Source organism: Mustela nigripes, chromosome X (assembly GCF_022355385.1).
Source record: "Mustela nigripes isolate SB6536 chromosome X, MUSNIG.SB6536, whole genome shotgun sequence".
Taxonomy (NCBI): Eukaryota; Metazoa; Chordata; class Mammalia; order Carnivora; family Mustelidae; genus Mustela; species Mustela nigripes.
The window spans coordinates 64610312-64623225 of NC_081575.1; the positions used below are offsets into that span (position 1 = coordinate 64610312).

Here is a 12914-nt window from a genome sequence, read left to right on the forward strand (position 1 = left end):
TCTGCTTGACTTATTTCACTTAGCATAATCCCCTCCAGTTCCATCCAAGTCGATGCAAATGGTGGGTATTCATCCTTTCTGATGGGTGAGAAATATAGAATATTATGTCACCTGCAAATACTCAAAGTTTTACTTTATCCTTACCAGTGTGGATGTCTTTTATTTCTTTTTGTTGTCTGATTGCTATAGTTAGGACTTCCAGTAATGTGTTGAATAAAAGAGGTGAGAGTGGACGTCCTTGTCCTTTCCCGGTCTTAGGGGGAAAGCTTTTAGTTTTTCCCCACTATAATATTAACTATGGGTTTGTCATAGATGGCCTTTATTATGTTGTGGTATGTTCCCTGTAAACCTACTTTCTTGACTATTTCAGTCATGAAGGGATGTTGTTCTCTGTCAAATGCTTTTTCTGCATTGAAGTGATCATATGTTTTTTATCTTTTCTCAATGTGATGTATCATATTGATTGATTTGCAAATATTGAACCACCTTTTTATTCTGGGAATAAATCCCAGTGAATGATTTTACTAAAATATTATTGTATTTAATTTTGTTATAATTTGTTGAGAATTTTTGCATCTCTTTTCATCAGAGACAGTGACCTGTAGTTCTCCCTTTTTGTAATGTCTTTATCTGGTTTTGGTATCAGGGTAATGCAGACCTCATGAAATGAATTTTCAAGTTTTCCTTCCTCTCCTTTTTTTGGGATTATTTGAGAAGAATACATAGTAACCCTTTAAATGTTTGGTAAATTTCACCCGTTAAGCCATCTGGTCCTGGACTTTTATTTGTTGGGAGTTTTTTGATTACTGATTGACTTTTGTTGCTGCTAAATGGTCTGTTCAAATTTTCTCTCTACCTGATTCAATTTTTGGAGGTTTATATTTGTAGAAATTGATCTGTTTCTTCTAGGTAATCCAGTTTAATGGCATATAATTTTTCATGAGATTCTTTTATAATCCACTGTATTTCTGTGGTGTCAGTAGTTATTTTTCCTTTTTCATACATGATTTTGGTTGTTGTTGTTTTTTTTACTTCTCCCTCTTTAATCAATCTGGCTAAAGTTTTATCAATTTTGTGTGTCTTTTCAAAGAACCAGCACCTTTCAGTGATCTGTTCTATTTTTTTTAGTACTTCCTTCATTTAATTCTCAAATCTTCATTATTTCCTTCCTTCTATAGGTTTTGAGTTTTGTTTATTTCTCTTTTTCTAGTTCCTTTAGATGAAACATTTGGTTTGAGATTTTTCTTGCTTCTTGAGGTAGGACTGTATTGCTATAAACTTCCCTCTTAACACCGCTTTTGCTGTGTCCCAAAGGTTTTGCATGATTCTGTTTTCATTTTGATTTGTCTCCATGTATTTGTTTTTATTTTCTCTTTGATATCTTGGTTGTCCCATTCATTGTTTAGTAGCATGTTATTCAACCTCCATGTATTTCTAGACTTTCTAATTGTTTTTTCTTGTTGATTTTTCATTTTATAGCATTTTGGTCAGAAAAGATGAGTGGTATTACTTTGACCTTTTTTAATTTGTTGAGACTTGTTTTGTGGCTTAATATGTGATCTATTCTGGATGTTCCATATGCATTTGAAAAGAATGTGTATTCTGCTGTATTAGGATGGATTATTCTGAACATCTTTTGAATCTATCTAGTCCAATGTGTCATTCAAAGCCAATGTTTTCTTGTTGATTTTCTGTTTGGATGATCTGCCCATCTATGTCAGTTGGATGTTAAAGACCCCTACTATTATTATCTATTACTTCCTTTATGTTTGTTATTAGCTACTTTAAGTATTGAATGCTCCCACGTTGGGTGTATAAACAATGGTTATGTCTTCTTTTTTAATTCTCCCCTTAATGATTAATGTTCTTCTTTGTCTCTTATTACAGTCTTTATTTTAAAGTCTGTTTTTTCTGATATAAATATTGCTACCCTGGCTTTCTTTTCACATCCATTTGTATGTTAAATACTTCTCCATCCCCTCAATTTCTATCTGCATGTGTCTTTAGGTCTGAGATCAGCCTTTCACAGGCAGCATATAGCTGGGTCTTCTTTTTTGTCCATTTTGTCACCCTGTATCTTTAGATTATTTATTCTATTTACATTCAAAGTAATTATTGATAAGTATGTATTTGTTGCCATTTTGTTACTTGTTTTATCATTGTTTTTGTAGTTTTTCTCCATTCCTTTCTTCCCTTGCTCTCTTCTCTCAATATTAGTTGGCTTTCTTTAGTGATTATACCTGGATTCCTTTCTCTGTATTTTTTGCGTATCTATTGCTGGTTTTTGAATTTTGGTTAACATTTGGATTGTATATAAGATCTTCTGTATATGGCAGTCTATACTAAGTTGATATTTGGTTGAATTTGAACCAATTCTTAACTTCTCTCCTCCATACCTTTTTTTTTAAGTATATAGTGTCATACTTTACATCCTTTTATTTTGTGAGTCCCTTTACTGATTTTTATGTATACTTACTTTTACTGCTTTTGTGTTTCCTACTTTCCTTTCCACTTAAAGATTCACCTTTAACAACTCTTGTAGGACTGGTTTAGTGTTCATGAATTCTTTTTGCTTTTATTTGTCTGGGAAGCTCTCTCTTTCTATTCTGAATGACAGCCTTGCTGGATTGAGTATTCTTGGCTGAAGATTTTTCCCATTCAGCACTTTGAATATATCATGCTACTCCCATCTGGCTTGCAAGTTTCTGGTGAAAAATCAGCTGACTGCCTTATGGGGGTTTGTTTCCCTTTTATGTAACTCTCTTTTCTCTTGCTGATTTCAAAATTCTATCACTACTTTTAGCCATCTTAGTTACTATGTTTCTTGGTGTGGACCCCCTTGGGTTGATTTTATTGTGGATCTCTCTCTGCCTCCTGAATCTGAATTTCTGTTTTCTTCTCCAGATTCAAGAAATTATAGGCTATTATTACCTCAAATAAATTTTCTGCCTCTTTTCTCTCTCTTCTTCTGGGATCTGTACAAATCAAATGTTATTACACTTCATAGCACCACTGAGTTCCCTATGTCTATTCTTATTTTGCACATTCTTTCATCTCACCTACTCAGCTTGATTACTTTGCGTCACTTTCTCCTCCAGGTCACTGATTCATTCTTTTTTTTATATATTTTTTAAAATTTATTTTACAGAGAGAGTGAGAGAGATCACAAGTAGGCAGAGAGGCAGGCAGAGAGAGAGAGGGGAGGAAGCAGGCTCCCTGCAGATCAGAGAGCCCGATGCAGGGCTCGAACCCAGGACCCTGGGATCATGACCTGAACACTGATTCATTCTTCTTGCCTCATCTAGTCTGCTATATAGTTCACCTAATGTATTTTTAATTTCATGTTCTTCATCTCTGATTGGTTCTTTTATGTCTTTTTTTTAAAATATATTTCATAAGGGTCTCACTGATGTCTTCCACTGTTCTCAAGTCCAGTGAGTACCTTTATAATCATTTCTTTAAACTCTCTATCAGGCATATGACTTATCTGTGTTTCACTTTGGTCTCTTACTGTAATTTTATTCTGTCATTTTATTTGGGACATATTCATCTGTATCTTCATTTTGTCTTACTCTCTGTGTCTGTTTCTATGTGTTAAGAAAGACAGCTATGTCTCCTGCACTTGAAAGTAATGACCTTATGAAGAAAATGTCCTGTAGTGCCCTATGTACTGTATCCCCTGTTCAGAATCTGGCACTTCAGGGATGTCTTCAATATGTAATTTATACACCCTGCTGTTGTGGCTGAGCCATTTTATCCCTCAGCCCAGTCATCCCCAGTGGCTCTCTTTGCCTGTTATAGACAGTGTTTTCTCCCTGTGGTGTATTTGGGCAGTCTGGGGACACCCTGGGCTTGGTTAAGTCAGACCAGGCATTTGCCAGAGAAGTAGTAGCAAGTAACCACAAGGTGCTGTCCTCGTGTTGTCCCCTGAGAAGCTTTCATTTGTGGGCAAAGCCTGAAGTCAGACCAGTTGTCTGCCTCCAGCCCTCTGCTGGGGTCTCAGTCTGAGTGGTTTGTGGGATTATCTTTCCCTCTCTCCAACGCCGAAGTCACTTTGGTGTGGTGCTATCCACTGTAGGGGTTGATTGCATACTCCCAAACCTGAGACACCACTGTGTATGGACTCTGGCTGACAGCATATTGGAGAGTACACATCCACTGAAGCATAGTGTGGGGGGTTGGTTGGTAGGGTGATGGTGCTAGCAAGCTTTGTGTGCCCCCTGGTCTTCTGTGTGAGGGGCCCTGCAGCGATGGACTGAGATGGGCTGTCTGGAGCAGTGAATTGGTAGAAGCACTGCATAGGAGCTCAAGGCGGCATTGCTAGCAATTTAGAGTCCAACTCTAGGGCTGGGGAGGGAAATGGCATCTTGGCTGATGGACTTTCCTGGATTTGTTTCCCTATTAGTTCTCTCCCTCCAGGCCTTGCTCTGAGATTAGCAAATAACTCCTTCCCATATGCCCCAGGTACCTTTCACACTGCTGCTTCTATGCTATATCTCCACAGGCTGTTTATTGTGCTGTCCTTTTATGAGTGGGGACTCAGTTTCTTCTTGCCCACCAGCTCTCCCAAAGCTGAGCCTGCTGATACTTTAAAATTTCAGGTTTTAAGTTCTGCAAGTTATAAGAGCTCATGAAATTCGGCCCCTCTGGTTTTTAAATGCAAATGTTTTAGGAGTTTGTGTTCCCTATGCAGACTTCCTAGTGTGGGGGTTTGTTTCTCACCCCTTTTCAGGCTTACACTGTCCTTCTGTCCTGCAAACAGTCCCAGGAGTCCCTTTAGTTCCTACCATGTCTCCACCCTTCCTACCCTCTTTGACATGGCTTTTTCCTGCATTTAGTTGTGGAGTTTATTCCACCAGTCTTCAGGTCATTTTCCAGGTTATTTATACTGATATGACTGTTACCTAGTTGTATCTGTGGGAAGAGCTGAGCCTAGGGTCCTCCTACTCTGCCATTTTCTCTGGAAGTCCCCTTATCAACTGTTTTAATGCTATCTACAAACAACTTATTTTAGAGCCAAAAGTAAATGGGACAAATGTGAAAGGATGGAAAAAGTTATTCTAAGCAGATAGTAATTAAAAGAGATCAAGGGTACATATACTAATATCACATGAAATGAGGTTTTAAGCCAAAAAATGTTACAAGATACAAGAAAGAAAAAGACCATATTAGTGATGTCAGAAAGACGCAGAGAAGAAAAGACCAGCTTTTGTCCCCTCACAAGCCAGATGGCTTCACTTGGTGAATTCTACCAAACATTTGAAGAATTAACATCAGTCGTTCTCCAGTTCTTCCAAACTACTGGAGAAAGCAGTACACTTCAAAACTCATTTTACAAGGATGGCATTAATCATGATACCAAAGCCAGACAAGGCCATTACAAGAAAAGAAAAATACAGGCCAATATCCTTGGTGAACAAAGATGCAAAATCCTTAACAAAATACTAGCAAACCAAATTAAACAGCATATTAAAAAAGATCATTCACCATGGCTAAGTGGGATTTATACTTAGGATACAGGGATGGTTTAACATATGCAAATCAATATATATGATATACCATATTTATAAAATGAAGAATAAAAGTCATATGATTATCTCAATAGATGCAGAAAAACCATTTGACAAATTTCAACATCATTTCATGATTAAAAAAAGAACTCTTAACAAATTACGTGTAGAACAAATGTACTTCAACATTATAAGACCATATATGACAAACCCACAACTAATGTCATATTCAGTCATGAAAATCTGAAAGCTTTTTCTCTAAGATCAGGAACAAGGACAAGAATGCCCATTCTCACCACTTCTCTTCAACATAGTACTGGAAGTGCTAGCTAGAGCATTTAGGAAAGGGAAAGAAATAAAGGCATACAAATCAGAAAGGAAGAAGTTTTCTGTTTGTAGATGACATGATTTTACATATGGAAACCCTAAAAAGCCAACCAAAAAATAACTTTTAGAACTAATAAATAAATTCAGTAATGCTACAGGGTAAAAAAATGAAAAACAAAAATCAGTTGAATTTCTATACCATAAAAACAAACTATCCAAAAAAGAAGTTAAGAAAACAATTGCATTATAGTAGCATCAAAAAGAATACATACTTAGGAATAAATTTTACCAAAGAGTCGCAGGAACTGTACAAGAAAAACTATAAAACAATGATGAAAGAAATTGAAGAAGACACAAATAAATGGAAAAATTTTCTATGTTCATGAATTGGAAGAACTAATATTGTTAAAATGTCCATACACCTACAGCTATCTACAGATTCAGTGTAATACATCTCAAGATTCCAATGGCATTTTTTTGACAGAAATATAAAAAACAATCCTACAATTCACTTGGAATCACAAGAGAACCTAAATAATTAAAGCAAGTTTGAACAAGAAAAAAAAGCTGGATGCATTACCTTTCCTGATTTCAAATTATTTTATAAATTTATAGCAATCAAAACAGTACTGTACTGGTATAAAATGAGACACATAAACTAGAACAGATTCAAGAGTTCAAAATAAACCCATGCTTATGCAGTCAATAGATCTTTAACAAAGTTACCAAGGATACACAATGGGAAAATGATAATCTCTTTAATAAATGTACTGGGGAAATTGGATATTCACATGCAAAGGAAAGAAGTTAGATCTTTATCTCAAAAAATTCATTTCAAATGAATTAAGGACTTGAACAAAAGACCTGAAACCATAATAATCCTAAAAAAAAAAAAAAGGGTAAGAAAAGCAAGAAAAGCGGGGCACCTGGGTGGTTCAGCTGAAAGCAACTGCCTTCATTCAGCTCAGGTCATGATCCCAGGGTCCTGGGATCGAGTCCCACATCAGGCTCCTCCTGCTCTGTGGGAAGCCTGCTTCTCCCTCTTTCTGCCTGCTGCTACTCCCCATCTTGTGCTCTCTCTGTGTCAAATAAATAAGTAAAATATTTTTAAAAAGAAAGGAAAAACAGAGGAAAACTCTTTGGCATTGGTCTTGGCATAATTTTTTTGATTTGACGCCAAAACCAGACATAACAAAGGCAAAAATAAGCAAGTGGGACTACATCAAACTAAAAAGTTTCTGCATAGTAAAGGAAACAATCAGTAAATTATAAGACAATCTATGGAATGGGAGGAAATATTTCCAAATTACCTGATAAGCAGTTATTATATAAAGTTATTATTGTTTATATGTAACTCATATAACTGAATAACAATAGTAATATACAAAACAAAAAGGACATACAAATGGCACACAAATATTTGAAAACATGTTCAACCTCACTAATTGTCAGAAAAATATGACTCAAAACCACAATGAGATATTACCTCACAACTGTTAGGATGGCTGTTATCAAAAACTCAAGGCATAGGGGCGCCTGGGTGACTCAGTGGGTTAAAGCCTCTGCCTTCAGCTCAGGTCATGATCCCAGGGTCCTGGGATCAAGCCCCACATCAGGCTCCCTGCTCAGCAGGGAGCCTACTTTCCCCTCTCTGTCTTCCTCTCTGCCTACTTGGGAAGCCTTGTATGGAAAACAGTGTTGAGATTCCTCAGAAATTAGCAATAGAACTACCATATGATCAAGCAGCCCCACTTCTGGTGTATAACCAAAGGAAATGAAAACAGATTACTGAAGAGACATATGCACTCCCACTATTTGTAGCCATAAAGATATAGAAACAACCTATGTGTTCATCAGTGCATGAGTAGATAGAGAAAATAAGGAATGTATGTATAATTGAATATTATTCAGTCTATCAAAATAAAGAAATCCTGCCATTTGCAACAGCATGGATGTACCTAGAGGATGTTATGCTAATGAGATAAGCCAGACACAGACAATTACTGCATGATCTCTCTTATATGTTGAATCTTAAAAAAAAAAAAGGCAAATTCATAGTTATAGAACAGAATGGTGGTTATCAGGAACTGGGAAGTAGGAGTTAGGGGACGTGTTGGCAAAAATGTACAAAATTTCAGCTATAAAATGAATAAATTGTGCAGACCTAATGTATAGCATGGTGTCTATGGTTAATAAAAATGTGTTAATAATGTATTATGTAATTAAAATACTAAGAGAATAATCTCAAATGCTGTACCACAACAAAACAGTAACTATGTGAGGTGGCAGATATGTTAATTAGCTTGACATGGTAAACATTTCATAATTTATATGTTTATCAAAGCATCACATTGCATATCTTAAATATATCCAATTTTTAACTGCCAATCATACCTCAATAAATCTGAAAAAAATGAATAAAATAAAATATTTAACCCACAAGAAAAGAGAGATGGACATTAGATATTGATAAGATTGTCAATTCATCAAGAACATTCTGTGGTTATAAACATAGAGTTCCCCAAAATGTAGGAAGTAAAAACTGGCAGCACTGAAGGAAAAAATACACAGTCCTACAATAATTGGAGATTTCAATAACCCATTTTCAGTAATGGATAGAACACCTAGACAGAAGATCAATACAGAAATGAAGGATTTCATAACACTGTAAACAAACTAAATGTAATACACATGAACAGAACACTCCACCCAAAAATAAGAGTATAAGTTTTTCTCATGAGCATGCAGGACATCCTATAACATAGATCATATGTTAGTGATGAAGTTCTAGAACCTAAGTGAGGTTCAGTGGGCTGAGGTCCAGAGCCGATGACCAAGAAAGAATTCTTGAGACATCTTTGGTGCAAAATGGTGGTTTATTAAAGCACAGGGACAGGACCAATGGGCAGGAAGAGCTGCTGCCCTGGGTTGTGAGGGATGGCAGGTTATATACCTTGCTGTTGGGGGAAGGTGAGGGGAAGGGAGGTTTCAATGGAGTTTTCATATGTTAAAGAGGGCCTACAAGGTGCCAGGAGGAGGCCTTGCCCTTGTGGCTTGATCAATGTCTTCTTTAGGCCAGCCATTAACATCAAGATAGTTGGGAGATTCTTGGTGGGGTGTTATGATCCTGCTATCATTTACATTCCCTTCTACCTCAGCCTCCGCCAGTTTCCTTTATGGTGGGAAGGGAGACATTAGGGCTTGAGGAACTGAGAGTTATTTGCCTCTGGAAATTTGTGCTATTGATAAAGTAAACTCCCTGTTTGTAGATCTCCAGGACATTTGTAGAGCAAGGGAGATTGCTGTCTTGCAGGATTGTGATCTCTGCAAGTTAACTATTTGTTTATTGTCTATGGCAGTCAGGGGTGCCTGAGGAATGCTACACATATTACGGAGGGGAGCGGGTGGAGAGAGGGGTGCAAGGTGCCAGCTTTTGCTTTGTCTTCAGCCCGCCTCCTGTTCCCTCATCATTAGGATGCAAAACAAGTCTCAATAAATTTAAAAGACTGTAATCATACAAAGGATTTTCTCCAACTTCAGTGAAATGAAACTAGAACTCGATAACCAGAGGAAAACTATAAATTCACAAATTTGGGAAATTGAACAACACTCTTAAACAACTAATGAATTGGAGGAACTGGCAAGATGGCAGAGAAGTAGCAGGCTGAGACTACTTCAGCTAGCAGGAGATCACCTAGATAGTTTATCTAAAGATTGCAAACACCAACAAATCCAACGGGAGATTGAAGAGAAGAAGGACAGCAATTCTAGAAACAGAAAATAAACCACTTTCTGAAAGGTAGGACTGGCAGAGAAGTGAATCCAAAGCGACGGGAAGATAGACCCCGGGGAGAGGGGCCAGCTCCCGGCAAGCGGCGGAGCAACAGAGCACAAAATTGGGACTTTTAAAAGTCTGTTCTGCTGAGGGACATCACTTCAGAGGCTAAACAGAGGTGAAGCCCATGCCGGGTCAGCGTGACCTCAGGTCCCGCAGGGTCACAGAAGGACCAGGAGTGTCTGAGTGTCGCAGAGCTTGCAAGTATTAGAACGGGGAAGCCGGCTACAGAGACAGAGCCAAGGAGTGAGCTCTCAGCTTGGGGTTACCTTGAACCGGACGCAGTCTTGGTGAGCTCGGAGTGTGGCTGGAGGCCAGTGAGACGGGAGTGATTGGGCGTTGTTCTCTGAGGGCGCACTAAGGAGTGGGGCCCCAGGCTCTCGGCTCCTCTGGGCCGGAAACCAGGAGGCCACCATTTTCATTCCCGTCCTCTGGAACTCTAAGGAAAGCACTCAGGGAACAAAAGCTCCTGAAAGCAAACCAAAGCGGATTGCTCAGCCCAGCCCTTGGTAAGGGCAGTACAATTCTGCCTGGGGCAAAGACACTTGAGAATCACTACAACAGGCCCCTCCCCCAGAAGATCAACAAGAAATCCAGCCAGGACCAAGTTCACCTACCAAGCAGTGCAGTTTCAATACCAAGGAGAGCAGCAGAATTCCAGAGGAGGAGAAAGCAAAGCACGGAACTCATGGCTTTCTCCCCATGATTCTTTAGTCTTGCAGTTAATTTAATTTCTTTTTCTTTTTCAATTTTTTTTCTCTTCTTCTGCTAAATTTTTTAACTTTTTCCCTTTTCTTTTTTAACGTTTCTTAACTAGTTCATCTAATATATATAATTTTTTTCTTTTTTATAGTTTTTAAAATTTGTTTTCTTTTTTTAATAGTTTCTTTTTTTTATTATTCTTTATGAACCTCTTTTTATCCCCTTTCTACCCCCTCATGATTTGGGATCTCTTCTGATTTGGTCAAAGCATATTTTCCTGGGGTTGTTGCCACCCTTTTAGTATGTTACTTGCTCCTTCATATACTCTTATCTGGACAAAATGACAAGGCGGAAAAATTCACCACAAAAAAAAGAACAAGAGGCAGTCCTGAAAGCTAGGGACCTAATCAATACAGACACTGGTAATATGTCAGATCTAGAGTTCAGAATGATGATTCTCAAGGTTCTAGCCAGGCTTGAAAAAGGCATGGAAGATATTAGAGAAACCCTCTCCAGAGATATAAAAGCCCTTTCTGGAGAAATAAAAGAACTAAAATCTAACCAAGTTGAAATAAAAAAATCTATTAATGAGGTGCAATAAAAAATGGAGGGTCTGACTGCTCGGATAAATGAGGCAGAAGAAAGAATTAGTAACATAGAAGACCAAATGACAGAGAATAAAGAAACTGAGCAAAAGAGGGACAAACAGCTACTGGACCATGAGGGGAGAATTCGAGAGATAAGTGACACCATAAGACGAAGCAATATTAGAATAATTGGGATTCCAGAAGAAGAAAGACAGAGGGGAGCAGAAGGTATATTGGCGAGAATTATTGGAGAGAATTTTCCCAATATGGCAAAGGGAACAAGTATCAAAATCCAAGAGGTGCAGAGAACCCCCCTCAAAATCAATAAGAATAGGCCCACACCTCGTCACCTAATAGTAAAATTTACAAGTCTTAGTGACAAAGAGAAAATCCTGAAATCAGACTGGGAAAAGAAGTCTGTAACATACAATGGTAAAAATATTACATTGGGAGCAGACTTATCCACAGAGACCTGGCAGGCCAGAAAGAGCTGTCATGATATATTCAGAGCACTAAATGAGAAAAACATGCAGCCAAGAATACTATATCCAGCTAGGCTATCATTGAAAATAGGAGTAGAGATTAAAAGCTTCCAGGACAAACAAAAACTGAAAGAATTTGCAAACACTAAACCAGCTCTACAGGAAATATTGAAAGGGGTCCTCTAAGCAAAGAGAGAGCCTAAAAGTAGTAGATCAGAAAGGAACGGAGACAACATACAGTAACAGTCATCTTACAGGCAATACAATGGCACTAAATTCATATCTCTCAATAGTTACCCTGAATGTTAATAGGCTCAATACCCCAATCAAAAGACACAGGGTATCAGAATGGATAAAAAAACAAAACCCATCTATATGTTGCCTACAAGAAACTCATTGTAGACCCGAAGACACCTCCATTTAAAGTGAGGGGGTGGAAAACAATTTACCATGCTAATGGACATCAGAAGAAAGCAGGAGTGGCAATCCTTATATCAGATCAATTAGATTTTAAGCCAAAGACTATAATAAGAGATGAGGAAGGACACTATATCATACTCAAAGTATCTGTCCAACAAGAAGACCTAATAATTTTAAGTATCTATGCCCCCAACGTAGGAGCAGCCAACTACATCAACCAAATAATAACAAAATCAAAGAAACACGTCGACAATAATACAAAAATAATAAGGGACTTTAATACTCCCCTCACTGAAATGGACAGATCATCCAAGCAAAAGATCAACAAGGAAATAAAGGCTTAAATGACACACTGGACCAGATGGACATCACAGGTATATTCAGAACATTTCATTATAAAGCAACAGAATACACATTCTTCTCTAGTGCACATGGAACATTCTCCAGAATAGATGACATCCTTGGTCCTAAATCAGGTCTCACAGGTATCAAAAGATTGGGATCATTCCCTGCATATTTTCAGACCACAATGCTCTGAAGCTAGAACTCAATCACAAGAAGAAATTTGGAAAGAACACAAATACATGGAAACTGAACAGCATCCTTCTAAAGAATGAATGGGTCACCAGGAAATTAAAGAAGATTTGAAAAAATTCATGGAAACAAATGATAATGAAAACACAATGGTTCAAAATCTGTGGGACACAGCAAAGGCAGTCCTGAGAGGAAAATATATAGTGGTACAAGCCTTTCTCAAGAAACAAGAAAGGTCTCAGGTACACAACCTAACCCTACACCTAAAGGAGATGGATAAAGAACAACAAGGAAAGCCTAAACCCAGCAGGAGAAGAGAAATCATAAAGATCAGAGCAGAAATCAATGAAATAGGAATCAAAAAAACAATAGAACAAATCAACGAAACTAGGAGCTGGTTCTTTGAAAGATTTAATAAGATTGATAAGCCCCTGGCCAGACTTATCAAAAAGAAAAGAGAAAGGACCCAAATAAATAAAATCATGAATGAAAGAGGAGAGGTCACAACTAACACCAA

At 37.7% G+C, this 12914-nt stretch overlaps 1 protein-coding gene across 1 annotated transcript in view; it reads left to right on the forward strand.

Moving 5' to 3' along the window:
- Positions 1-12914, forward strand: part of ZDHHC15 (zinc finger DHHC-type palmitoyltransferase 15) — a 78958-nt gene that overhangs the window by 29203 nt on the left and 36841 nt on the right. The window contains 1 exon segment of the mRNA XM_059385226.1: positions 8662-8742. Coding sequence (XP_059241209.1) covers positions 8662-8742 — 81 coding nt within the window.